The 27,014-nt window shown below is 38.4% G+C and overlaps 2 protein-coding genes across 16 annotated transcripts in view; one reads left to right on the top strand and one right to left on the bottom strand.

Annotated features, from left to right (window-relative positions):
- The first annotated feature begins 1,380 nt into the window (after positions 1-1,380).
- LOC131529232 (delta-like protein C) lies at positions 1,381-10,365 on the top strand. 2 transcript variants are annotated; one of them, XM_058758853.1, is made up of 9 exons: positions 1,381-2,043; positions 2,554-2,649; positions 2,781-3,014; positions 4,689-5,181; positions 5,276-5,352; positions 5,462-5,707; positions 7,049-7,109; positions 7,196-7,453; positions 7,660-10,365. In XM_058758853.1, the coding sequence occupies exons 4-9, from the start codon at positions 5,163-5,165 to the stop codon at positions 7,863-7,865; spliced, it is 867 nt and encodes a 288-aa protein (XP_058614836.1). In that variant the 5' UTR covers positions 1,381-2,043; positions 2,554-2,649; positions 2,781-3,014; positions 4,689-5,162; the 3' UTR covers positions 7,866-10,365. The 2 variants fall into 2 exon arrangements, with proteins under 2 accessions (XP_058614836.1, XP_058614842.1); XM_058758859.1 differs by having other exon boundaries at positions 1,382-2,043; positions 4,689-5,352.
- Positions 9,069-27,014, bottom strand: part of mbnl1 (muscleblind-like splicing regulator 1) — a 69,054-nt gene continuing 51,108 nt past the window's right edge. For 5 of the 14 annotated variants that reach the window (XM_058758702.1, XM_058758719.1, XM_058758710.1 and 2 more), the window contains 10 exons: positions 24,950-25,120; positions 21,841-22,092; positions 20,147-20,386; positions 18,501-18,554; positions 17,480-17,633; positions 16,168-16,203; positions 14,569-14,660; positions 13,998-14,042; positions 13,313-13,384; positions 9,069-12,393 (listed from right to left, as the gene is read on the bottom strand). In XM_058758702.1, the coding sequence (XP_058614685.1) occupies positions 13,328-13,384; positions 13,998-14,042; positions 14,569-14,660; positions 16,168-16,203; positions 17,480-17,633; positions 18,501-18,554; positions 20,147-20,386; positions 21,841-22,092; positions 24,950-25,120 (1,101 nt within the window). In that variant the 3' untranslated portion in view covers positions 9,069-12,393; positions 13,313-13,327. The remainder of the gene's footprint in view (positions 12,394-13,312; positions 13,385-13,997; positions 14,043-14,568; positions 14,661-16,167; positions 16,204-17,479; positions 17,634-18,500; positions 18,555-20,146; positions 20,387-21,840; positions 22,093-24,949; positions 25,121-27,014) is intronic. The other 9 variants (XM_058758743.1, XM_058758757.1, XM_058758750.1 and 6 more) reach the window with 9 other exon arrangements.

The following is a 27,014-nucleotide window of genomic DNA, read 5'->3' as shown; positions in this document are numbered from 1 at the left end:
GGCAGAGAGTATGGCAAGCCCGCCGGCAGAGAGTATGGCAAGCCCGCCGGCAGAGAGTATGGCAAACCCGCCGGCAGAGAGTATGGCAAGCCCGCCGGCAGAGAGTATGGCAAGCCCGCCGGCAGAGAGAGTATGGCAAGCCCGCCGGCAGAGAGTATGGCAAGCCCGCCGGCAGAGAGTATGGCAAGCCCGCCGCAGAGAGTATGGCAAGCCGCCGGCAGAGAGTATGGCAAGCCCGCCGGCAGAGAGTATGGCAAGCCCGCCGGCAGAGAGTATGGCAAGCCCGCCGGCAGAGAGTATGGCAAGCCCGCGGCAGAGAGTATGGCAAGCCCGCCGGCAGAGAGTATGGCAAGCCCACCAGAGCCGGCCCCTCGCAAGAGCCCGCCAGTGCCTGCCCCTCGCAAGTGCCCCCCAGTGCCTGCGCCACGAAGGCGCTTCCAAGAGTCCCCGCTGGTCCCGTCCAGCACCGCGCTGCCAGAGCGCCCCCCAGTTCCTGCACCAAGAAGGCGCCTCCCTGTCTCCGGCGCTGCAAGAGCGCCTCCCTGTCTCCAGCGCTGCAAGAGCGCCTCCCTGTCTCCAGCGCTGCAAGGCGCCTCCCTGTCTCAGCGCTGCAAGAGCGCCTCCCTGTCTCCAGCGCTGCAAGAGCGCCTCCCTGTCTCCAGCGCTGCCAGAGCGCCCCCAAGTGTCCGCGCTTCAAGAGCGCCCCCCCAGTGCCGGCCCCTCGCAAATGCCCACCCTCCCACCCGCTCCTGCCTCCTCCACCACCGCTGTCGTCTGGCAGCCCCTCTGCTCGCCCTCAGCCCACCATCAATACGGTGCGAGCCCCACAGGACTGCCATCCTCCAGCATCGCCGGGGCTGGAGTATCCCTCACCTCCGCCTCCAACCTCCTCGGCCCGGACTCTGCCTCGGCCCGTTGACCCAGCGGCTCCACCTCGGCTCCTAGCTCCCTCGCCTCCACCGTCACCCGTCGATCCTCCAGCTCCACCAGGCTCCCTCGTCCCTCCGGCTCCGCCTTGGTCGGGCGTCGACCCGCCATCGCCTCAGGACTCCGCTCCTCCGGCTGCACCTCGTCGCTCCATCCCACCGGCTCAGTTGGGCTCCTTCCTCCCGCCAGCTCCACCTTGGTCCTCAGTCGCTCCGGCTCCGCCGCGGATCTCCGAGCTCCGCCTTCGCCTCGTCGCCAGAGCACTCTGCTCCACCTTGGCCCCCGGATCCTCGGCATTCCCTGGCTCGTCGGCTCTCCGTCTCCGCCTCGGGCTCCTCCACCACCTGCTCCGCCGCGTTGGTCGGCCCCTGGAGTCGGAGGCCATTCCTCCTCCATGGCTCCTCCCTCCGTCGGCTCCACCGTGGCCATCATCATGGCTGTGGCCTGGGTCCGGCCAGGCTCCTCCTGCTCCGGGTCCCTCCTGTCTCTTCCCTGGCTCCTCCCTCCTTCGTTGCCTCCCTGGTCTCTGTCTGCCGACCTCCTCCCGGTGGTCCGTCCTCCTCCTGAGCCTCCGCCATGGTTCCCACCCGTTTCCCCCCCCCTCTGTTGTTCCACGGTGCGAGGACGCACCTTCCGGGAGGGGGGAGTAATGTCACGTCCCTGGACTGTCTTGTGTGTGTTTTGCTCCCCATGTGTGCCCTGTGACCTAGTTTCTGTCTCCCCTTGATTGTTTAATTTGATGCCAGGTGTGTCTCCTTAGTTCACTGATTGTCTTGTCTTTATAAACCCCAGTCCTTTCAGTTAGTGTTTGTCGGTCTTTAAGTGTCTACGTAAGTGTCTACCCTACCTGTGATCTGTGTTCCTGTCTATATATTAAACTCCCGTGTTGCTAATTCCTTGTCTTCTCGTTCCTGGTTCCCGTGCTCCCCTGTGAGATGTGACACCTTCACTCCAAGACCTGCTTTAAACAAGAATGTGGTGTTTGCTGAAATGGTGGAGAAACTGAAGAAGACCAAAGTTCAAACAGCTCGTCATGAGTTATACTGGACCTGGAGATGTGGAGCGTGATGTCTGCACGGGGAGAAAATACAAAGCTGTAAAGAGAAAGAGAAACAGGTATGACCTAAACCAGTGGTGTGTTATGAGTTTCTGAAAGAAGAAACATGCCTTCTCTGGGTTTGTTAAAAAATCCTGTCCTGTTTGATATTTGCACAATTCCAGGGTTAAAAGCATTTGTAAAATCAATAACACTATCAAAATACAACCATTACTACAATATTTTGAACATTTAATACCATACTATTTATTCAAAATGAGTCAAATTAAAATCTCATCATGTTTATGAATTAATTAATGAACTGTACAACAAATGCTCATTGATGCACAAATGTGGTTAACAAATGAGGACATTGATAAATATTCTTTATTTGAGAACTACACTGATAATCTATTTTTCCTGACATTTCACATGGCTTAATGAAAATTAGACCCTGTAAGGATCTAATTATATGTAACATAAGTAACATATCTTTCCAAACTTCTTTTCAAAATGAAGAATTGATTGGATTTTATACACTTATTATGTGCATCTATATTTCTGAGAACAGTTATTTTATTTTTATACAGAAAACTTTGAAGGAGACACAGAGTAAGTTCCAGGAGAGAATCCAAGAGAGATACAAGGTGTTCCAGGGGCTGAGAGAGGCTGTGAACACTTACAAAGTGAGTTTTGAGAAGAGAAGAAAAGAAACTTCTGGCAGATCTAAGGATATAGAATCTGGTCCCACTGAAGCCCATATGCATTTAACAGGTTGGTCTGCGTGAACGGTCTGATTGTCTGTGTGTCGTAACAGCGCTCCGCACAGGCGGCAGTGGAGGACAGTGAGAGGATCTTTACTGAACTGAACCGCTCCATTGAGAGAAGCCAATCTGAGGTGATACAGATGATCAGAGATCGAGTAATAGCTGAAGTGAGACGAGCTGAAGCACTCTTGGAGCGACTGGAGCAGGAGATTGAGAATCTAAAGAGGAGAGATGCTGAGCTGGAGCAGTTTTCACACCAAGACAATCACATCCATTTCCTACAGGTGACTAACAAAACAGCTGTCATATCAGTACAGAGCTCTTTCTCAGCTTTAACCTATAGTTAGACTAGTAAAACAACATAAAATGTTCTTATTATATAATGATTTAAAGGTGCCATAGAATGCATTGATACAATATTTTAAATTGTTCTCTGATATCTACATAGAAGGTATATGGCTTAGGTAAGGGCAAAAATTTACATGTGCATTTACAACCCTAGGATTTCTCCCTAGAATGACCCTATTTGGAAGGGTCTTGAATAATAATGTTGAGCTCTGCTCTGATTGGCTGTTTCACAGTGAAGCTCATTTCAGTAGCTCACACAGCAGGAGGGAAACACAGGGAGGAAAATATATATTTCAATACTTTCTCGCGCAGTTATATCATTGGGTAATTATACTGTCAATAACATGCGGGCATCAGGGAGCCGCTATTAATATGCGGGGCACTGAAACTGCTTTTTACTTTCACTTTCGCTTTCGAGATTCGCGATCGCACGAACTCTGTTTATACTATGGAGCAGCAGTACTTACCACATATTTTACAAGATCAGGTGCTTGTCAGTGGTGCTCAGGATCTGCAAATCATTCGCCATCATCCTCAGTCATCTCTCCTTACTCTGTTTTTGTGGTAAGTGAAATCTTGAGAAATCTTGAGTGGCTTGAGTTATTTTAGAACACGTTATTTGCTTTCCGTGCCTTTCTGAATACACACAAACCCATCCCTGCACTTCACACCCCCTGCACAGCCTGGAACATAACATTCATTTCCATGATCTGCCATTTTCACTGTTGTCCTTGCTTATTTCCTCACAATACCTGCAGAACTTCTGATGGTTCGGCTGGCGGCTGGCATAGAACATGGGCGGGTATATGTAAATGTTGGGGGCGTAACTATTAGTGATCCCAACTGTTACATCACAGTCGGTGTTATGTTCTGATTCGCCTATTTTTCAGTGGTCTTTTTTATTCACGAGATTTACATAAGAAGGAGGAAACAATGGTGTTTGAGGCTCACGGTATGTCATTTCCATGTACAGAACTGTTATTATTCAACTATGCCAAGGTAAATACATTTTCCATTCTATGGCACCTTTAACTGTACAGACAGGTAATAAGATCCATTTATGTCTTGTTTCTTAAGAAGCTGGAGCTGTGAGTCTAACGCCAGGAAAACCTTTAGATTACGAATCTGTCAAGCGTAAACCCCAAAGAGATGTCTATAATCGTCACAGTGCTGCTTGTTTTTGAATATTTATTGGATTTTATTCCTCTAGAGCTGTCAAAAGCTCATTTGCTTCCAGAAATATATCTTACATTACATAATGCAGATATATTTTTTGTAAAAATTATTCTATGTTTGTTTATATCTTTAATAACATACATCAACATTATTCTCATCAATGATCACAAGACTAGGGAGGAATTCCTGCAATGCAAGTCCTAAAAACAACCTTTGCGTTGTGCTAAGGAGACACTTTATCTTTAGGTCTTCTATCAGTCTTTAAGATGTTGAGAAGCTTTAAGAGTTTAGTAGGGAAACATTTTCACAAATAATTACAAAGAAAGGACAAATAACTCACTGAATCAAATGTGATATTTTAAACAAAGGCTGAAATAGTATTTTCTTGTAAAACATTCTCCAATAATAATTTGTTTTCTTTTTCTCTCCATCAGATTCCTGTCCATTTGATATGGATGTAAATACAGTGAATAAAAATGTCCAGTTGTCTGGGGGAATAGAGTGGCTACTTGCAGTTAACAAGTCCAGCAAAGACCAGTCTTGATGGCATGAGTAAATTTCCACTTTGAACTGTTTTCATTTTAAGTAGTTAGCAGTTGTTCTGTGATAGCACATATATTTTTAAGCTTTTTAAAACAAATTTCATTCATCAAATAAAGCCACGTCATAACCAAAGTTTTAATGTGGAGAGTTTGCTAAAAAAAAAAAAAAAAATACTGATTGATTAGTGTTCGCAGAAAAAACTGACACTTCTAAAAAAATATTTACACATCTAATACTATGTATACGCACAGATGATGTTTAATGTTCAATGTACAGAGAGGTTTGAGTCGACCTCATTTGCATAGCACACTACTCCCACTCTGAGGTCCCTATTTAAACAAGCACTCTACGTTCTGGAGCTGGAAATGGGTTCGTCTTTACTTTGTGAGTTCCTGTCAAGCCAATATTAATACATTTGATATTCCACTCAGTTTACATTTTAATTTCTATTTAGTTTCATATTAGAATATTGTCACAGTCTGCTTTCAGACAATACGATTCAAAATGGCTCAGCTTTTATCAACATGCTTCTTAGTTTTGATATCAATGCAACTGGTGAGTATTTGATTTAATAATTATTTGAATGTAATCTCTTGCTTGAATAAGCGTTGTAACCACTAGCCTAAATGTGTCGTACTGACACATCATCTTATTATTTTTATAGGTCAAATCCTCTGCTGTGTTTGAGTTGAAAGTGCAATCTTTCACAACAACTACCAGCAGCAGTGTGTGCAAACAGTCCAGAGACTGTCAGGTTTTTTTCCGTGTTTGCCTGAACTACACGCAGGACGTCATATCATATAGACTGGCATGTTCAAATGGCACTGGACTGACAGAAACGTTCAGCTCAGACCAGAGCTCCATCTCCACTAGTGCACCAATAACTGTGCCCTTTAACTTAAATTGGCTGGTGAGTAGCTCAAGAGTGAACATTAAAGATTAATAATAACAGTTATAACATGTATAGCATGACTGTAAGTGTAATATAAGCAATTTTATGATATGGAACACAACAAATGTCATTAAGTCACAGATATCACTCAAATAGATCCTGAAATAATCACATCTTTCTCAGTTACGCCTAATGTGACATTTTTGTTTGTCCAGTCAGAAGACTTTGATCTGTTTTCTGCTGGTATATCATTTTGCCGGTTTTTAAGGCAGCCCATATATGGGAAGCAGGAATCCAGAGAGAGTCAGATTGTCATGTGAGGATATTATGTTGCAACTGCTGCTTTTGGCAACTAACATCAAAATAGTATACAATAATAATAGGGAAAAGACTCATGAAGCTCTTAGGCCTTCCCTCGATTCTGCCAGGAAAAGATTCAGAGCCTTGGAGTATTGACAACAGTGTCCTCTGCTAATTCGTAACATTTACAGCAGCCATAAAGCCAGGAAATACTTGAGTGTGATTATTTTTTTCTTGCAAGTGCCATTTTAGTACATACTGAGCATATAGTGTATATTTAGTATATGATTTTGAAAACAAATACTACCTCCTTATTAGTGATGGGCACTTTCAAAACACTCTTTTTTGAATCATTTGTTTTAAACCAAGAGTGCGTGTCAAAATGCCAAAGTCACGTGATTTCAGTAAACAAGGCTTTGTCATGTTTCAAAATTTCAATGGTTCACTGATAGAAGGTGATCTCTGTTAAACAAAAAACAGTGTCTGTATGGTTTTTATGTGATATTTTCAAAAATTTGTCGTAGGCCTACAATTTTAATGACACATTTGTTTAATACAAGGGTAGAGTTAGCCTTAGTAATAGCCTCTTGGGCCTAATTAACCAAGCCCTCCATAAAAGGCATCACATCTCGAAACGTTTCAGAAAGCTTTGTTTCTTCCATGACACCAAAGAGGAATGTCAAGCCACAAAAAGGCCAAAACTGAAGAAGTCAAAAGTAAAGATAGTCATCTCTGGATTTATAACCTACATTACTACAAGCCAAACTGGACAGAAAGCCAAGCTTCGTTTGTCACTGATCACGTGATTCTCTGACAACAGTCTTGATACGGAACTTAGTGAAAATTGCACTGTGGCCCGGTGTCATCCGTAACACTACTAAAGTTAAGTTGGTTATTCTTAGCTGTAACACTAAAATGAGGCACTTATGCTCCCGTGATTCATCTCAGAAGGTCACCCAAGGGTTTGCGCGTGTCTTTTGGAGGGCAAGGTTTTGGAAATTTGCAGCGTGTCTAATTCAATGGATAACGGAGGTTCAAGAACAATTTCTGTCATTACAGGGAACAGTCTCGGTGATAATTGAAGCAAGGAATGCAGAGTCCTCCAATGATCAGCCAACAGGTAGGCCTATACCTCTTATTTTTGTATTTTATTTAAATACCAATTAAAAAAAAAAAAATTATTTATACATTATGATTTATTTTCAGAGAAACTAAACAATATGATTGGCCACTTTGCCACCAATATAAATCTTAATATTGGTCAGAAATGGTCCCTTGGAGAGCATCTAGGAGAGCAAAGTGAGCTACGCTTTTCCTACCGTGTAGTGTGCGATGAATTCTACTATGGAGATGACTGCTCTGATTTCTGCCGTTCACGGGATGACCCTTTCGGTCACTTTACCTGTGACGACACTGGCAACAGAATTTGCTTACCTGAATGGAAAGGCGATTATTGTGCAGAGCGTAAGTGATTTTTTTTTCTTTTTCTTTCGTAACGTTGATATGCTATAAAAGCCGCACATATTTATTTATATATATATATATTTTTTCCATTTGGTCAAATCTAATTATGCAATAACAAGCAAGAATAGTAATCTTTTGTATTGTTTTTTGAATATGATGCACATTTATTCTAATTTCCTGATTTCTCTCCCTCTCATTTTTAACAGCTATCTGCTTATCTGGATGTAGTGAGGAACATGGTTATTGTGAGGCCCCCGGTCAGTGCAAGTGCTTTATCGGGTGGCAGGGCCCCCGCTGTGATGAATGCGTACTTTACCCAGGGTGCCTACATGGCACCTGCGAACAACCCTTTCAGTGCACTTGTAAGAAGGGATGGGGTGGCCTGTTTTGCGACAAGGATCTTAATGTCTGAATTCATATATTTAGTGCTTTCCTGGTTAAGTGATTTAATTCATAATTGGCTGCTATGGTTGAGAAACCACTTGGAAAAAAAATCCTATTTCTTTAGTGTCCTGATAACAATAGACAGAATAGTGTTTATGCCATTAAAAAATAAATAAACACAACTGAAAACTGTGTGCACTTTCCTAAGGCTCATAAGGGCTAGTCTGATATTAACTGGCCATTTCAACAGCAAATGTGCCTTCACAACAGAGGAGTCATTACCTGTCACAACAAAAGCATATTATATTATCATGACGCCTGCTGGTAGATGTCAAAACTACATCATCTGATCTGACAGCAAAGAGCATCCTTCTCCATTGACAGTCATTCAAAAACATGTGTAGTCTGACTATATGTTTTGCAAGCAACATATGGATCATGAAGATAAAAACGAATATTTCACATATACACTCAGAAATAAAGGTACAAAAGCTGTCACTGGGGCAGTACCTTTTCAAAAGGTACATGTTTGTAACTAAAGGGTCCGTTTTGGTACCTTAAAGATACATATTTGTAGTGTGCATATTTGAAGCTAATAGGTACAAAAGTGTACCTTTTGAAAAGGTACTGCCCCAGGTACCTTTATTTCTGAGTGTAATATACAAGATGCTTTGCCAGTGACCATTTTTGAGGGCTCCTAAAAGTGTGAAATGGCTTTAGATCGAGTGTCTTCCTTCCTATGGAGCCATAAGGAATGTTTAGGTAATTAGAACTTTCATTCTATGCAAGAATATACTACTATCACAAAATAGTTCAGCTTCAAATTCCATGAAATTTAAAAATGACAATTACATAAAATGTTATATTATTACTAATTTGATAACTACTTCCATTTATCCTCATTCAACAACAAAGTGTTAAGCCTTTTTTTGACTATATTCTATACATGTTTTGTTGGAGAGTTACAATAGTGGAAGGATGCCTGAATATGCTTTCTCAATATATTTCTCCTATATTTTATTTTGAAAGCCAATCAGCCAAAGCAAGAGGCCACAAATTTAATATTTAACCTTTTGAGCAGTATGGTCCCACATATATAACGTGGAGTTCAATATCCAGAGAAGAAAGCCTACAAAATGTTGTGACATTATATATAAATATGAACTCCCTTTGAAACTGTTGGCCCTCCTTATAGAAAAAAAAGAAAAAGTGAAACACCACACAGACACCATTTGAGCAAATCCATTTTGTTTTATTAAGATTTTTTTTTTACTCATAACAGTAAGAGTCAATTCTAACAATAATAAATGTGCATAAAACAAGTCTTTTAGAATGCAGCACAATATCTTACAGCAACTATAAGCAAAGGGCAGGTGTAAGATTCCATGGAGGGCGTTAAGCATCCAAGCAAGTGCTTTCAGCAGGCAGGACCACCTGTGGTTTCGCCGTCTGCAACGGCCGACCAGCTTTTAGGCATTGCGTTTAGTGAAGGAAAGTGATGCTTTGGTTTAATAGCTCTTGTGCAGCAACCTCAAATGAGTAAAACGCTGACCTCAGCGGAGGATTTGACAGTTACATTCATTTTGTTTGTTTTTTTGTGTGTGTGGTTGGTGTCCTTTTCCTGCTGAAGGCACATTACCAAGTAACAAAGCGATTTTTCTGTTGTCGTGTGTTAAGTGGACGTCTTTTGCTAGCATCTAGAGTCGGTTTGAAGGCCTTTTTATTAATAACTGTACTGTTCTTACGGTTATACTCAGATGGATTATTGGTGAACGTGCCTCAATTCAGGCTCAGATATCGATCGAGATACTTGATTTACACTATGCTGTGGCAATGATAGTTACGGTACTGTGAGAAATTAACTTATCTACGTACTTATCTATTATGAAAATTTTACTCTGTTAATTTTTCTTCTTCATGCAGTTATTTATGTCCATCATATGACAAATACTGTGTTTTTGAAGGTGAAGTATCTATTTGTAAACAAAACCAATTCCCCACAGTGGAAATCATGACGAGGCGGAGTGTACTGCCAATTTTTGAGACTCTCGGTACGTGTCGGTACTGTATGCAGGCAACGCGGAGCTTTATTTTTATTTCTTTCTTTTTTTCTGAATGTGATGGGCGGAAATGATAATAAAAGAGCTGTGCCATATTTCTGCAAGCATCATTTGTTAGCTGGACTATTACTCTAATTCTTAAATTATCCTAAGAAAATTTCTCATAGTTATAGAATCTTTTATTATTCAAAATAAGATCTCAATATTATACATGTTCCTTTTCTTTTCTTTATATTGACTATGTACAGAAGTGCAAAAAGTCAACCTTCGTCCCTTAAGTTATGGCTCTCTCTCTCGTTTGCAGCTCGAGGCCCGACCCTCGACCCTGTGACCTCCCTCCTTTGTTTTACATCTTTAAATATTCAGAAATCTCTGGAGACAAGTTGCTGCTCATTTTGGCCTGACGTTGAGGGATGTTTTTTTTTTTTTTTTTTTTTTGAAATATTACAAGACGATTTTTTTTAAATTCTGAAATGCATACAGTAGAAAATAACTTCTTTTTCTCTAGCATGTACAATTGATACTTTAACCAGCTAAATGTAGACGTGGTCTTGATTCGACACAAAATAAAGGGTTAAAATATCAACCTTACCATAGCTACAAATAAACTCTCTTTCTGTCGTTTTCACTCTATTTTAAGACAAGATAAAACATTTTGTTCAACAAAATCAAAACCAAAATCCTTGAAATTTCAAACATTCTACCATGAAAACTAACATGAAGAATTAAGAATACAACACTACTCGCTAAACATTATGAACTTAACGTGATGTAAAAGAAAGTGACAGTAAGAAAAACAATATTTCATTTCCTACATTCTAAAACAGTTCTATGACAATATTGTCGAATACAAAAAAAAAAAACCTTTATATGCTAACAACACAATATATTTCTAACAAAGGCTTTGAAACAGAGTGAACATTAAGTGTAACATGATTAATATGCACGTAAAATAAGTGTGAAGAATAAAATCTCATCCGCTGTAATTTCCCGTTTGTGATTGAGAGAATGTTTGCGTGGGTTCAAACACTGAAATATAAGGCTTTAGTGAGGAAACGACAATGGCGTGCATCCTTTCAAGTCTGTGCACCTAAACCAGGCTGAAATGCAGACTCAAGTGAACTCGGATTCATTCATTTCATCTTGAGTCTGGTTGTGATGCTAAAACCCTCGCGAGTTGTACCCTTGGGTACCTTGATGTGAACGTCTGTTTCCTGGTTTACAAGCAGCCTTGCACGTAAAACGAAGCTATACAAATTATTCACCTTCCGTGATCAGTATACCCAGTCAAAACACATTTAAATAAAAACATAAAAAGAGGAAAAAAGACTTTGGCACAACTTAATGTTAAAAATGTATATTCTCCGTTCCTCTTTTACGTCATCCAGCGGTCGCGAAATATAATCGAAAACAACTCAAAATCAACACAGATGAGAACTGAAGACAAACCCTGACCCAACACTAACCTCTTCTTCTTTCCGTGTACCTAGTCTCGAACTCACAATCTGTAACCAAATACTCAAGCAGTGCTTTTCCAGCATTTTAGAGTCCTCGCACCGTTACGGCGAAGACTGGAACGCAGTCGCTCGTTTCCAAGCGTGACTGCCGAACCTACGCTACCTTGACGTTCTCCTAACGTGACTCTCGAATACCTTCTAACGCGACATTCTCTCGATCAAGGCAATATAAAGAAACAGGGCATTAGGAACAAGGCAACCCTGTTCTCGTAGGAGTCAAAAAGGCTTCATAGTTCTACAAGGCCTAATGGATGATCGACAAATAAAAATGGCACGTTTCATAAAAAACCCACACACTTGTGAAATTATGTATAAAAACAAGCGCTGTAAAAAACATTAATCTCTGGTAAACATAATAACACTGTTGATATAACACTCTAGATCGGTGTCTGGTATTCAGCCGGTGGTTATGGTACATAAAGCTTGCAAGAATGTGCTTTTGAAAGGTCTCAGGTGATCGGTTTCCACCCAAAACATTCATCCGTCCATCTCGACTCTGCGCTTACAATCTAGTTTGACTAGAAGCCAGAACTAAAGATACATACATTGAATTATTTTGCTGGATGTTTTGTGCCATATCGACGATGTTCGATTCACTTTTCAATTCAAGGTGCACTTTTTGTAACTTTGTAAACCTTCAGACAAATTTCGAGGAAAGAAAATCAAGGTGTGAATCACAAAAAATATCTCTTGGTCTACTAACATGCCAAAACGGTGTCGAGCCAGACATGAAAATCACTTTTCCTACTAATCCGGCTTGAGAGTAAAAATGCCGTCCTGTCTGACATAATGATGCAGTTCACTCAAATTCTACACATCATGTGGAAGGACATTCAGTTTCACCTCAGTAAAACCCTACCATCATGTATGACCAAATTCTAATCTTCATACTATATTCTATCCGGCGGTGATCTTGACGTAAAATTTTTGAATTTTGTTTGTTTGCCTTTTGTCCAGAGCAACAGCACATTCCTTTGATCTGTGGAAAAGTAGAAAAAGTGCATGTTTAGAACACTTGAGAATAATAAGTATTAAAGTGAGAGTTCAAGCGAATGTGACAATTCTGTTATTATTTAGAATGTTGAAACATTCTCGTCCATACAATGACAAGTTTTAAAAAAGTGCATAAAAGTCATTCATTTGACATCAAATTGTGTTCTATGAGAAGCACCTGAAATGGCAATTAGGTGTCTTTACACAGTTTAATGCTGTGTCAGGGCAGGAATAAAAGAAGATATTTTGGAGAATGTTGGCGACCAAAACCAAACAGTTGACTGTAGCCACTGACTTCCATAGTTATCTTTTCTGTACTTTGGAAGTCCATGGCTATCGTCAGTTGTTTGATGATTACCGACATTCTCCAAAACATCTTCTTTTGTGTTTAACAGAAGAAACAATCTCATACAGGTTTGGAACAACTTGAGGGTGAGTAAATGATGACAGAATGTTCATTTTTAGGTGTACTATCCCTTTAACTAAGCTGTGTAATTATGCATTAAGTGTTCTGAAGTCATATAATAGTTTTGTGTGATGAACAGGCTGAAACTTGCGCTTTAGGTGCTATAGTTTCCTTATTGGAGATTATTAACTTCTTCAGAATGACACACAGTTACTATGTCATCTTCATTACAAAAAGGTCTCATAAAAGTGGTCCATATGTTTGTAATCAAACTGTCACAGGTTTCTGTTTTGGAGCAAACTTTTGATAACTTTTCAGAATTTTCCTTTTATGTTCTTTTGAAAAAACAACCACACATGGGTTTGGAATGACATGAGAGCAAATAATGGCCAAAACTGGGTGAGGTTTTGCTTTAAATCAAACAATTACATTTAAATTTCTCAGACAGGCAGGGCACAAAGCCAGCAGGTTCTGGAAAATTTCAATTAAAATCACTTACTGTTGTGGACTGGAACTACATCTGCGTCAAGTACTTGTGACTAGTCAGATGCTCTGCAGATATTATTGGAATCTGAAGATGAACAGAGAAAAAAAATATGCATGAAACAAGATTCATTATGACCTTTATTTTTACAAAAATCATTTCAAAGACTAAAATATTCTCCCTCACCCTCACTCCCTCCCCATGACAGTTAAGAAGAGAATGAGTCAAACACAACACAAATTAAGAAATGCCATTCAAGAAAACGATGAACCATTGCTTATTAGTATAAATCCTTCTCAAGTGAGGCAGGGAGAAGTCAGTGGATTCCCATGCACATTCCATTTTTCCAACTTGTTGACCTTCACTTTTTATTTCAATAACTGAAGGTATTCGAAAAGCTGCTTTATAGTCTCTACTAACATCTAATGTTTCAAACCACGGAGAACCTCACCCATTTTAAAAAAAAAATCGTATAATTTGACTATTTTGTCATTGCGGCCTGTAACGCTGGTCTGTATCGATTACAAGGACACACGATAGCGTTCATATGAGCAGTATTTAAGCTGATGGATATTCTTTTTGTTTCTTGATCAGCAAAACAACAAAGTGAAGTGGGGAAATAATGAAATAATTTATCCATCACAGCCGGCAAAGATGTACCTGAAGCAAAAGACTAAGAAAAACTACCTCTCATACATACCAATTGCATGTATTCGTTGGTAGTCAGCTTTGATAGAGAAGAGTCCTCAAAATAAAAAAGGACAAAAAAAACAATATTAAAATGCTATTTAGAACCGTCAAATATAACAAGAAATGCTACTGTAACGGTGCTTTAATAGAAATGTCAGTTTTTTCTTGTGCTTCAATTACATTTTTTACACCATTTTTACAGCGCTCAGGCAATTTCAGACTAGTTTCTAGTGCATTTTGCGCATAAAACCTGTACAGAAGATACTTCAAACAACGCAGTTTACTTATGCATAGCTTTGTCTTCACAGTGCATTCTCTTGTTTTTCGCAGCCAATGTATGCAGTGAGAAAATTACAGGTCAAATAAACATTTTCACAGTGAATCTGTTGTTGGAAGTACCACAAAAAGTGTATGACTTATCAAAAAACCTGTGTAGGCCAACAAGGGGGAGAGATCACTATAAAGGGCCCCCCGGCACTCAGAAACATCCATCAGACAGAAAGAGAAAGGTAGAGAGGGTGTGTGTATGTGTGTGTGTGTGTGTGAGAGAGAGAGAGAGAAGAGGCCATAATAGAGCAAACCTGATTGGCTGATGCAGATGCGAAGGGAACACTTGTGGCAGATGTGGTTGCTGCGGACACAGCGGCCGGGGAAGCGCCGTGCATCATGGGAACTTTTCAGAGGGAAAATGGTATAAGCACACATACAGGGAGTGTGGCCAACAGGTGCACAAACATGATGAGTGAGTGGACACAGAGGGGTATGGAAAGAAAAGTGAGCATCGAAGGTGATTTCAGCAAACGGCAAACCAAAAGTGGTGGCAAGAGAGATTGTTCTAAAGAAGACATAAGGGCAGGTAAAGTGTCATATGAGCCAACACATCAAGAGCTACAAGGAGAAGGAAACAAAGGCATGGCATCTCATAAACTTTGCATTTAGGTTTCGGCTTCCATGTACTACTTTAACATTTAACCCTTGTCGTATTTTCTGTTACTTGAACATCATGCTCAACACTGATTATCTGAGCCACAAACAACTGCAGTGAAAAACAGTATCAACTACAAAGTGTTTAATTCAGTGTGAGGAGTTAAAGGAATAGTTCACCCAAAAATGGAAATTTTGCCATTGTTATTATTCACTTTCAGGTTATTCCAGAATTACAAACTTAAATATTACATATTATAATATTATACTATGTGTAAAGTTATACTAGTATGTGTGTATATATATATATATATATATATATATATATATATATATATATATATATATATATATATATATATATATATATATGTGTGTGTGTGTGTGTATGTGCACTATAATTTCTATAATAAATTAATAATGATCAAATATTGATTATATTTTACAAAAGTACATTATTAAACAAAGTGCATACATATATAAATTGTACAGTAATTGTTGTACTATAATATTTATATTATTATGATAAATTATACCATACTGTACTGTTATACTATATTTATAAAATTAGACTATAATATATATATATATATTTATATACACTATATATTTATATTATTATAAGAAATATGATTAAAAATGGATCAATATTTAATATTATATCATATTTCTTATTATTCTTTTTATTATTGTTATATAAATTATTATATAATTATATAAGATCAAATATTATATATAATATATTAAAACATTTTAGGTTGTTATTCTTTAAAAAAACACTCAAATGTCATTCTCCATTCCGCATTTTTAAACTTGCACAGCAAGATTACTCAAAATCCCTACTTTTGTTTTTCATGAATGTGAGTAAATTACAGAATTTTCATTTTTAGGTGAAATATCTCTTTAAAAAGCCACCAAAACCCACAAAATGATACACAAAATGCTATAATTACAACTCAAATACTCAACTTACAGCTGAAATAAACCATATTTGTTTGTATTTAAAGTCAACATGAAATCAAAATTTTATAATAACAATACAATAATCTAATTTTGAATAATGCATTGGTGCATGTTGATGCAAAGATTCTTTTTCAGCCGCCTGAAGTAAACAGTGCTGCAGATGGCGTTTCATGTTGACTTTAACTTCAAATCACAGATGCTTCGTAAATGAAGCGCTCACAGAGATGCCCACTTATCAATGCCGAATTTTGTGGGCCTGAGAACAACTAAGAGGAGGAAGTCTAGAAACCTACCCACGCTTGCTGCAGGGGTCATGCACAATATTGAGCCTGCCCATCATGCATTGCAACAGGAAGTGGATTGGAAAGGGAGAAGAATCACAACAGCCCATCACAAGGTTGGTTAGAGTGAAGAAATCATAATTAAAGGAAGACAATAATCATTACAGTGATACAGCATGATGTCCATAAGAGACCGATTAGTTGATAAAACTGTGAACTCAGGAAGGGAGCACATGTATTTGTGAGCTCACAGAAACTTGTGTATGTGTGACAGTCATCATAGCAGACGTTAGTATGACTGAGAGGCATCCCAGGGTTATTGGCAACTGTATTTCGCAGTGAAAGCCATGAGCTCAACTACAGGTATGTTCCAGAGTAGAAATGTGATACAATGATGAGGTGATACAGAGAAACTGACAGACAGCCCCATTTCTTACTTCTCAGTTTACTGTGTATAAATTGCAAGGTTCCCACACCTTTTGACCAAATGGTTTTCTATGACTTTTCCACCTTCACCACCATCTATCTATCTATCTATCTATCTATCTATCTATCTATCTATCTATCTATCTATCTATCTATCTATCTATCGTATGATATAATAGTATGTACAGTATGGTATAGTATATTATACAATACTATACTCTATATTTATATGATATATACTGTATTTTAACATTTATAGTATTATAATGACAATCATTGGCATAATATTATAATATAATTATTGTATTATATACATACAGTATATACTATATATAAATGTGTGTATATAGTAATTATAAAGTAGTAGAACATTTATACTATTTAAAGAAATACTTGTATATTATTGTATTTATTTTCTGTATTATCTGTTTTATGATAAATTATATTATACTATACGGTGTTATACTATATTTATAAAATTATTAGTTAGAGTATTACTACATACTACATACTCTGATATATATATATATATATATATATATATATATATATATATATATATATAAATTGTAAAGTATTAGAATATACTATATTAAAATATTATTATACTAAATTATACCATACTACACTATGTTATGTACACAATTATATTATATATACAACATACCTATATACATATTATATTTTACTATTGTATATTACTAAATAAAAAGCAACCTACTCTGTTACTATTTTTATATACTATTTTATATATTTTTTGGTATGGCTGTGGGAACCCTGTCTCTTTAAAAAAATAAAAAAATAAAAAAAAGTTATCCCATGTCTTTGTGCATCCCTTATGGTTTAGAAAGGTCAAAGGTGAGATGAAGGAGTTGTCAGGGTTGACGAGAAGCCCTACCTGACGGAATAAAGGCAGCTTGCTGCTGAAACTGCATGTTGGCCAAAGCCTGCTGGTACTGGAGCATGCCAGTACTGAACATGCTCGTGGCACCGTTGGCTTTCTCAAGCGCAGGTCGCTTTGGTAAAGGTTGCATGACACTGTGAGGAATTCCCTGCTCCAATAAGACCACAGGGAAGGGGGGTGGAGGAAATGGGGACGGGTCGGGACGTGTAGAAGAGAGTAAAGACAGGAAAGGAACAAGAAAAAGACAGAATTATCATCAGAGGGCAAAACATCACAGGGCTCGATTCTGACAAACAAGCAAGCAAGCGGCAGCTAATACATGTCTACGGCACAAGCAAAAGCCAAAGAGCCAGTTTCTCTCGCTATAAAACTAAAATTAGCACTGAGCATCTGTGATTTACATGATTAGTTTAACATCAGGAGTATTAATTCATTAACATTACAACATCCATACTGCTAACTCAATGCAAATGAAGCAAGCGTAGCACTACTCAAATGTATTGCAGACAAAAGTGACGAAAAAAACAAAAAAACTCATTTAAAAAAAAAAGGAAAAAGAAAAAAGGAAAATAACTGCACTGCTCACTCCATGATAAGTGTGAGAAAGAGACTAGATCTTTTCTGTTGCTTTAATGGTGGAGCTTTAGTATTCTTCTGCTGCTTCCCCTCCCATAGACACATGCACTACACAGAGATACTAAACATGCATACTGAACATAAACATATAGAAGCCATGTCACTAGAGTTTAGAAAATCTGGCCCTGTCCTCACGCCCTGGAATAACACACGTGTGATGATCTGATTGCGGCAGACCGGCATATCTGGTTTCTCGTTACACATCTGCTCAATATGCTCGCCGCAGTCAGTTGATCACACGACATGGTAACACAGAACACAACAGAGGCATTAAATAAACAGATAACAAAAGGACTATGCTTGCAAATTATCTTTCTTCTGTTGTTAAGACACTACAATAAAGCAACATGCCAAGCAAAAAGGTGAAAGGTCATAGTACCAGGTCAAAGGTGGCTTCGAGGGGTCGCTTCAGTGATTTGACAGCCGACTGAGTCTTAATTAGCAGGCAGCGAGCACATGATGGCAATGGGCCAATGGGGTTCAAGCGCATTAACATAAACAGCAAGCAGAGGTGCATCATGGGGGCAGCAGTGCATTTTGGGTAGGTGAGAAAAAAAACAAATAAAAACAAATCATTGGAATGCAGTATACAGGGGGATATCAGGACTAAGGCATGCAGAAATACAGTCCATTCTGTTTTAGAGAACTCTGTACTGAGATTCAATTAACAAGTACATCAGTTATGGTAACATTAACAGGGTTTCATTGACAGTAAACATACTTGTAACACGTCAACAGTGGATAACATTGCGCTGGATTGCAAACATACATTTAATGTGGAGAAATGTTACATAAAAATAACTAGGACGCTGCCCTCTGCTCGACAGGATGATGAAATTACATATTTGTGCAGTTTAAATGGGAATGGCAATGACTTGTATGTATATAATATCTTCTACAGAACTCTATCAAAATATATAATCCATAAGAAACATAGTTAAAAACTCCTGAAACTTTTTTCAGAAACCTGAGATCAAATATATACCAAGAACATGTTAATTTTACACTATTTCTACACAATTTTGTTTATTTAAAAACTCCTTTTTTCAAATTAAAACGTTTTTCTTTAAAGGATTAGTTCAACCAAAAATTCAAGTTTGCTTAAAATTTACTCAACTAAAGACCATACAAGATGTAGATGAGTTTGTTTCTTCATCAGAACAGATTTGGAGAAATTTAGCATTACATCACTTTCTCAGCAATGGATCCTCTGCAGTGAATGGGTGCCGTCAGAATGAGAGAATGCTGATAAAAACATCACAATAATCCACAAGTAATCCACACCACTCCAGTCCAGTCCATCAATTATTGTCTTAAGAAGTAAAAGTTGTGTGTTTGTAAGATACAAATCCATTATTCAGTTAAACCATCACTTCTGGCCAAAATACCAGTCTTCCATAATAAACCATAATAATGCTTCCTCAAGGGAAAAAGTCCATCACCTATCATCCTCTCACATCAAAAACAGCCCTTTATGACTGTTTGTGCTTGTAAATCTGTGCACACTTCTCTCCTGATTCAGACAAGATGACATTTTCACTAGAAAAAGCAATATTATGGATAGAGGACTCGGCTTGAAGTTAAAATGTCTTAATGATGATTTTTTTTTTCTTACAAACGAGCAGCTTTTCACTTCACAAGTTAAGAATTGATGGACTGGAGGTGTGGATTACTTGTGGATTATTGTGATGCTTTAATCAGCCGTTTGGACTCTCATTCTGACGGCACCTATTCACTGCAGAGGATCCATTGGTGAGCAAGTGATGTAATGCTAAATTTCTCCAAATCTGTACTGATGAAGAAACAAACTCGTCCATATCTTGGATGGCCTGAGGGTGAGAACATTTTCATTTTTGTGTGAACAATTCCTTTAAATGCATCCTTTAAAATGGCACAGAAATGTCAATGTTAACCCAAGGTCAAATATATACCATCTAAAAAAAATGTTAATTCTACATACAGTATGAAGCATGAGAACAGCATTACATGACTGTGTGTGTGATATGCAGTAGAGGACGTGCTCACCATGGCAGCGGCGGCCGTAGCCTGATTGACCTGGTGCTGGGCCGCTTTGATCTTGGCCTGCAGGTGTGCAGGAGGGTGGAAGTATTTGCACTTGTCTCTGGAGCAGCGGCCCTTTATGTAATCCATACACACCGTCACTGTGTTATCACTGGGGTCGATCATTGTGCTGTCGGCAGGGTGGGCAAACCTGCAGTCCGTCTCTCCACGAGAGCAGTTGCCACGCTGGTATTCACGACACACCTGAAAATACACACAGCTGTAATGCATCGTTTGGCATATTGAGAGACTACAAAGTTTGTGTTCGTGTAAAAACTCAATTTTACTGAATTGTACACAAATTAGCCAAGGTTTCATTAATAAAGAGACCCTCTAATCTTTAATTTAATTATGTTCAGAATGGCATGCTACTATTGAAACAAAGTAGTATGCAGTAATGTGCAGAATATGTGAACTTTCTGTATGCATGAATGCAGAAATGTGAAGGTTGCAACCAAAGCACAATGTGCAGAATATCATAGCCCACAATGCAATGCAAAATATTTTTTTATATCTCTTCCTTGACTTAATATTTTAACAGTTAAGGCACTTTCCACAAAAGTGTATTAAAATATTGCTAAAATGTGCAGTGCACAACCAGTAGACTGCATGAAATATTGTACTCCACAGTGCAATGCACTCAACTAATTCACTATGTCATTTTATAAAAAAATATATATTTATAATCTAAAAAAGTACCCATATTTTATAGCAATCCCAATTTATGTTATTTTACAAATATAAAAAGAATACAGTATAATAAAAATATTATAATTAATTATCATTTATTATATCAATATAACAAATTATGTTAATAATTAAGATTATAATAATTATGTTAAAACATTTCACCCATATTTTATACCATCTTAGCTTGTTATTTTATAAATAGAAATAATGAATACATTATAATATAATTAAGTATAATGTTTTATATTCATATAATAAATTATTATAATAATTAATAATCATATATATATTAAAATAAGAACCTTCCAATTCCAGAGTGATTAAGTAATATCAGCCTTAATTTGTACTGCAATTGCCATCTTGGCTTGTTATTTGATAAATTGAATAAAAATAAATAAATAAACCTATAAATTAAACCCATATTTATTTACCCATATAGATTAAAACACTTATTACTGCATACTACATGCTGTTGAACATAAGTATATTTTTTAAAATGAAACAGTAGGCAGTATATAGGACACACTGTACAGTTTGTAACATTATTTAAAGAGATAGTTCACCCAAAAATGAAAATTATGTCATTAATTACTCACCCTGAAGTGTAAGGACCCTTGCTGTCTATGGGAGCGTCAGAGAGCTCTCAGATATCATCAAAAATATCTTAATTTGTGTCCGAAAATGAATGGAGGTCTTATGGGTTTGGAACGACATCAGGGTGAGTAATTAATGACATAATTTTCATTTTTGGGTAAACTAACCCTTTAATTCAACACATATCCAGTATTGTAGCACTTTTTCTATCGAGTGGTCAGCAGAGGGCAGCAGCCCCTTTATTTCTTACTTGCAAGTAAAGCTAAAACTTCATGCATACAAAGGTTAAGATTTAAAAGTGTATATGTGTGAAAGAGATAGATACAGATATTGGTAGTGTGTCATGATGTGATGGCTCTCTGGTGGCCTCATACCTCCAGTCGGTCTGTTCTGAGGAGTTTCTGGGCGGCCGCTGCTGAAGCAGCAGCAGCTGCGGCGTTGGCAGCGGACGGCATGGATGCCACAGCATGGCCGCCCGTCATCAGCACAGGTGCACTGGGCAGGATCTCTGCGGACATCAGCCCAGGAGACACTGGGCCCAGGTACGGATTAAACGCGGCCGCGGCGGCTGCTGCAGCAGCTGCACTGGCGTTGGTTGCGAGGCCTGGCGTGACCGAAAACATAGGCTGAAACAGACCGAAAATAACAATAAATGAAACTGATACAGTGACACTGCTATAAATTGACTTTCTGTTTCTGTGACTTATGCAAATAATATAGTCAAGGCTCAAAAAAATAAGCACTGTTATTTGACTATTATCCACACTTACAAAAACTACCACGACAGCACATGATTTTGTGTTACTAATTATTATTATTATCATTTTTCATTGTTTTTAATAAGTGCATAGTCACAGTAGTTAATCATTTATAGCATTAATACATATTAATATAACTACTTTTTAGAGCCAATATGTACAGAGAAAAAGTGAGTACACCCCTCACATTTCAGCAAAAATTTTAGTATATCTTCTCAAGGGACAATACTACACAAATGAAACTTGGATATCTTTTAGAGTAGTCAACGTGCAGCTTGTATAGAAGTACAAATTTACTGTCCTCTAAATATAACTCAACATATAGCCATTATTGTCCAAATAACTGGCAACAAAAATGAGTACACCCTAAGTGAACATGTCAAAACTATGTCCCAAGTGTCAATATTTTGTAGGGGCATCATTGTTATCTAGCACTGCCTTAATCCTCCTGGGCATGGAAATCACGTAGCTGCAGGATGTTAGACACATGGTGCTTCTCCATCTTCCGCTTGAGGATGCCCCCCAGGTGCTCAATAGGGTTCAGGTCTGGAGACATACTTGGCCACTCCATCACCTTCAGCTTCATCAGCAAGACAGTTGTCATCTTGGCGGTGTGTTTGGGGTCGTTATTATGTTGGAAAACTGCCGTTCGGCCCAGTTTCTGAAGGGAGGGCTTCATATTCTGCTTCAGAATGTCTCAGTCCATGTTGGAATCCATGTTTCCCTCAATGAACCGCAGCTCCCCAGTACCAGCAGCACTCATGCAGCCCAGACCATGATGCTACCTCCACCATGCTTGACTGTAGACAAGATATAATTTTCTTGGTACTCCTCACCAGGACGTCACCACACATGCTGGACACCATCAGAGCCAAACAAGTTTACCTTAATCTCATCAGACCACAGGACATGGTTCCAGTAACTAATGCTCTTGGACAGGTTGTGTTCAGCAAACAGTTTGCAGGCTTTTTTGTGAGCCAACTTCAGAAGAGGCTTCTGGGACAACGGCCATGCAAACCGACATGTTACAATGTGCGGCATATGGTCTGAGCACTGACAAGCTGACCTTCCACTTCTGCAACCTCTAAAGCAATGCTGGCAGCACTCATGCGTCTGTTTTTTGAAGCCAGCTTCTGCACCTGACGCACTCCACAAAGACTCAACTTTGATCAACCCTTGCGAGGCCCGTTCCGAGTGAAACCCGTCTTGGAAAACCTCTGTATGACACTGGCCACCGTACTGTAACTCAGTTTCAGGGTGTTACCAAACTTCTTATAGCCCAGGCCATCTTTGTGGAGAGCAACAATTCTAATTCTCAAATCCTCAGAGAGTTCTTTGCCATGAGGTGCCTTGTTGAACATCCAGTGGTCCGTATGAGAGAACTGTACACAAAGCACCAAATTTTAACTGCTCTAAAACAAGATACACAAATTGGTATAGTCCTGTCAAGCAGACAAAAACATGTGGCTTTGCATGGTTAAACGACGTATAGCTGTTTTCACGTAGGGTGTACTCACTTTTGTTGCCAGCTTTTTTGACAATAATGGCTGTATGTGGAGTTATTTTCAGAGGACTGTAAATCTTTACTGCTATACAAGTTGCACATTGACTACTCTAAAATATATCCAAGTTTCATTTCTATAGAATTGTCCCTTGAGAAGATATACTAAAATGATTGCCGAAATGTGAGGGGTGTATTCACTTTTGTGAGATACTGTATATATATATTAGTGGTGGGCATAGATTAATTTTTTTTAATCTAGATTAATCTCACTGTAATCTTGGAATTAATCTAGATTAAAATGGCTCATTTGAATTCTGCCAAGTAGATCAGAATAAGTTCACTACTAGTAGTAAACAACTAGCAGTCATCAAGAATTTAATATTGATAATAACATTGAATGTTCTGGAGATGTTGTTCGTGTATTTATGTCCTCATTGAGACGACAGACGTTAATATCACCGCAAGCGTCACGCGGTCTTCTGTATGAGTAGTGAACAAACCCGTGCGTCTGCGCCATACATTAACACAGAGACACACAGAAGTCATATTTAAATAGACGTTTTGCGGCTTAATATTTACAAATAGGAGTGGGAGTGTGCTCACTTGTGTGTGCGCCACGCTTGTTTGTTTGTGTGTGTGTGTGTGTGTGTGTGCGAACCGGGCGGAACTCCGCTGTGCGCGCGATACAGAGAGCGACCATGTAACGTAGAAACAGAAATGACTTGCCGATTTCCATTGGGAAGCTTCTTAGAAAATAAATTTCCCCTGAAACAAACCCGGCGGCTTCATAGCTGCATCCATGTTAGCACGCATACACACAGGTTCGAAGACTCGTTCTCGCCCCCTATAGTGCAATTCGGCTAGGTATACATCCGCTAAAATATCAAGGTGAAAGTCATCATAGCTTGCGTAGTATAGACCCAGCTCCCAACCCAACTTTGAGAATAGATTAACGGCGATATTTTTTTATCGCCCGATAAGAGTCTCACGTTAACGCAGCACGTTAACGCCGATAACGCCCACCACTAATATATATATATATATATATATATATATATATATATATATATATATATCATAATAATAACCTAATTTAGTATATAATAATAAAAGTGGAAAAGCATAAATAAACTTTAACAAACATTAGACTAACAGGTAAAGAAAATGCTTATGTGTAGAAATGGCCTGATCTCTCTTGAGGTCACAAGAATGGAGCCTCACCATTGGCTGAAGCTGACTTCCTGGCATGATGGCATTGGCTAGCTGCATCTGCTGGGCGAGCATTGCCATGTTCTTCTGCTGGATCAGATTGTTACGGCCATTAATCTCCAGCTGCGTCTTCAGGTGAGGAGGAGGGTGCAGGTACTTACAGTTCTCTCTGGAACAACGACCCTGAGAATAATAGAGAGAGAGCAAGAACATGAGGAGAAGAAAAGAAAGGGGAAATATATATATTAAACCTCATGTTTTATTGTGATTTTACTGTTTTTATGTTAGTACATGTAAAAAATAATAGTAATTTAATTCAAGTAAATTAGTCATTTGTGTTTTACTAAAACACACAATTTTTTTTTTTTAATAAAAGCATAAATATATTGTCATTTCATCACCCTTGTGTTTTTCCAAATTTGTTAATTATTATATTTTTATATATGTATATACAGTATATATACACTGTACTATTTTTTTAGGCAGAATGTTTTTAGGCAGAATGAGTCAGCCATCAGGCTGAACAACATGAGGGTGAGTAAATGATGTAAGAATATTTATTTTGTGGGTGAACAAACCATTTAACCTCTTATTGACCCAGATCCCTCAAATATGTTTATATCATTTCATCATATCACTTTCATTTAAGTTTAACTTGATGCACTAAAATAAATAAAACTAAAACTGAAATTAAAAAAACTATATAGACATATTAAGAAAAACAAAACAAAACAAACAATTCTAAAACTTAAATGAAAAAATTACAAACAGAAAATATAAAATTAAAAACAAATTCAAAATATAAAAAATAAACTAGAATGGTATCTAAATGATGGTAAAATGACTCAATATAATATTGAAGTTTTATCCCTGTTTTACAGCAAAGTAGACATGCACTTATCACAAATTTGCAAAAACACACTGTAGAAAAGTATTGTAACACAGATTAAAATAAACACCTAGTATGGGTGTACACCAATTATACATAATGTTTGCATTTGAAAATGAACTGCATTAAGACTGAATAGTAAATGGCATGCAACTGGCATCTCCAGTTCTGGTTCATTCTCTCTGTTTAATAGCAGATAGAGGGAACACCCTGTTCTCATTCCAGCTGACAGTATTGAGTGCATGGGAAAGCCCTCTGCTCTAATGCATCTGACCGCAACCCGCAGCTGCTTTCAGCCCATGTGGAATCGGCCCTGACAGGCTGTCACTCAATCGATTAGCTGAGTATCGATTAACGAGTCACATCAGTGCAAGAGAAATTCATCTGACGAGTTTATGGATCTACAGTACCCCGTGTGAACCCCCGTCCACATGCACTCGGATGATGAGTGTCTTAATCTGGGCTGCGTAGGCGAGTATGTCAGGACACCGGCCTTTCCAATGCAGCCGGTCACTAAAGGGTTAGTTCACCCCGAAATGAAAATTCTGCCATTAATTACTCACCCTCACGTCGTTCCAGACCCGTAAGACCTTCGTTCATCTACGGTTGCTGTCTATGGAGGGTCCGATAGCTCTCCGATTTCATCAAAAATATCTTAATTTGTGTTCCGAAGATGAACGAAGGTCTTAAGGGTCTGGAACGACATGACGGTGAGTAATTAATGACAGAACTTTCATTTTGGGGTGAACTAACCCTTTAACCTGCTCTCATCTGACGCCTGTCGTCATGTCTGTCTGCTGCGACCAAAATAAGCCTTTTTGCCAATTTCTGTGGTTAAATGTTCAATTATCTCTGCAACCAGCACTTTAGGAGAGTGTTATGCAGTTGTGATGGAGTTGTATGGCTATACAGCGCTAAAATGTTTCTGGAAAGTGAATTGACTTCTCTCCTAAACTCAAAATGCCAAAAAAATGCTTTTATGCAAAGCATTTACAATTGCTAGAAGAGAATGCAGTTAACTGGAACTAGGTTTGCATAAACCAAAAACAAACACAAAACTACTTGCAACAAAGCAACATTTATAACTCCAATAATATATACTGGAGTATATAATAATATATTTATAAAAAATGTTAAATTTTAATTACATTCTATGAATTAAATGATATTATTAAATTATTTTATACT

Source organism: Onychostoma macrolepis, chromosome 02 (assembly GCF_012432095.1).
Source record: "Onychostoma macrolepis isolate SWU-2019 chromosome 02, ASM1243209v1, whole genome shotgun sequence".
NCBI classification, from domain to species: Eukaryota; Metazoa; Chordata; class Actinopteri; order Cypriniformes; family Cyprinidae; genus Onychostoma; species Onychostoma macrolepis.
This window is presented reverse-complemented; position numbering and strand designations above follow the sequence as displayed.